General features: G+C 48.1%; 1 protein-coding gene across 1 annotated transcript in view; it reads right to left on the bottom strand.

The window, feature by feature from the left end:
• Nucleotides 1-1,942, bottom strand: part of magixb (MAGI family member, X-linked b) — a 44,576-nt gene that overhangs the window by 8,640 nt on the left and 33,994 nt on the right. Inside the window, exons 12-14 of the mRNA XM_025059047.1 lie at nt 1,520-1,919; nt 1,050-1,113; nt 538-935 (exon numbers count right to left, since the gene is read on the bottom strand). Coding sequence (XP_024914815.1) covers nt 538-935; nt 1,050-1,113; nt 1,520-1,919 — 862 coding nt within the window. The remainder of the gene's footprint in view (nt 1-537; nt 936-1,049; nt 1,114-1,519; nt 1,920-1,942) is intronic.

Consider the following 1,942-nt stretch of genomic DNA (forward strand, 5'->3'; position numbering starts at 1 on the left):
AATGTTATCAAAGGGAGAGAGTGCAGCCGATACATCGAGTGGGCAGGAGGGTGTGTGTTGGGAGGGGGTGGGTGTGGAGGGGGGTGTCATACATCACAGGTCTGCTGGAGGTTTGCTCTCCTGCTCCTACGCAATACACTGAAAGCTGATGGAGACGATAGACCTCGGTGTCAGTGCAGCTCACATACTGGGTTAGTACCAGTGATGACAACCAGTAAAACCAGTAAGAAACCTGCAGCCTCCTCTCACTGCTGCCAGTCGTAACTGTAAGACTGTACAGCTGTAACTACTCCATAGCGAAAATTATTCTTCAAATTACAAATATTGTAAATTGTTCTATTTTTTTTTTAGCAAGTAAAAAAATTCAGCAGCAGAGACTGAAGGTAATTAAACACAAAAACTGACTTGGCGGGCCACATTTGGCCCCCAGGCCTTGAGTTTGACACTGTACGAGAACATCTGAAAAAAAACAAACAAAAAAACAACCTTCCTGTCCAGTGACTCCAGAGTACAAGGTGAAAGGTCAAAGGTCTTACCTTTGCCGTTCTCCAAATCCTGAGAGGCGATGACGAAGCCGAAGCCTTCCCCTGGCTTTCTCCTGAGCTCCACCTCGAACCCTCGCAGAGGTCGAGTCTGTTCTCCGCCCTGCCTCCCCATCTCCACGCCGCCGGTGTCGTCCTCCAGGCCCGTGTTGATCCAGTCTTTGGGCTCCATCGTCAGCGTCACCGGGATGGACTCTAGGAAACTGGTGCTCTGGATGAGCGAGGAGTGTTTCGGCACCGGAGAGGGAGGAGTGCTCAGGGAGGTGCGGGGCACGGGCAGCGTATCAGGGAGCAAGGAGGAGACGTCGGAGGCAACAGGTGGAGGAGGAGGACGCAGGTGAGGAGAAGGGAGTCTCCGAAGAGCAGCAGGGGAGGTAGCTGAGGGATAAATACCTGACCATGACGAAGGAAACGAGAGTCGAGTCGAGTCAACTTCTGTTAATGTATATGGTTAATATATATATTTACACATATATTTGTTTAAAATACACGAGAAGAAGTATTTACCTCCTCTGTAAACCAGCAGGATGACTTCTCCCTGACTGGTGTGTTCTTCAAGGATCGTTTGGACCTGTGAACAAAAACAGATTCTTTTGTGAGATGTCAGTTTAAAGTTATTGATTCATATTATAACATCCTGGCATTCCCTTCACAATAAAAGTCACTTGTTTTGACCACCGTTCAGACACATCTTAATTCGAATTTTTTTTGTCAGCTGAAAACCAACACTGTAAGTAACTTGCGATACTATATGTGTGTTAATATACTAAGTTTTTTAAGCAGTTTTTTAGCACTAAATCTTAACGTTTATTCACAAATTCAGAAACACATGTTGTAAAATTGTGATTAACTCTATAATAACAAATATAGGAATTCTTACTTTTCCAAAGTTGTAATTAATTTAAAAAATCAAGTATAATAAATAATCTTTCTAAAAGACACTAGCAGGAGTTTGACTTCTTCTCGTCTTAAATCACCTGTGAACAGCTCAGACTCTGGACATCAGCCCCATTGATTTTAATAATAGCGTCCCCTGGCTGCAGCGTGCTGCACTGCCTCCTGTCCCAGATTTTTCTGACTACGGTCATCTTGCCCCCGGGACCTCCAGCAGTCAGGCTGAGGCCCAGACCTCTGTCTCTCCCACTGTGACCCAAAGCCACAGGCACCAGCTCCCCGCCGCTGCCCACACTCATGGACCGTCTGGAGGACACGCCCCTCATGTTCACAGGCGGACCGCTGTTTGCGTGGACGCTGTTGAAGCTGGAGTATCTGAAGACGTCGGGATAGTCGGAGGTGGAGGAAGGTCTGGGGTGGGAGGTTTGACGTCTGAAGAGGCGGGGCTGTGTGCCGCGGGGGCTGCTGGGGGGAGACACCGGTCTTCGCGGCGCCTGAGGCAGCGG

The sequence above is a fragment of the Cynoglossus semilaevis genome, chromosome 10 (assembly GCF_000523025.1).
Source record: "Cynoglossus semilaevis isolate Cse_v1.0 chromosome 10, Cse_v1.0, whole genome shotgun sequence".
Lineage (NCBI taxonomy): Eukaryota > Metazoa > Chordata > Actinopteri > Pleuronectiformes > Cynoglossidae > Cynoglossus > Cynoglossus semilaevis.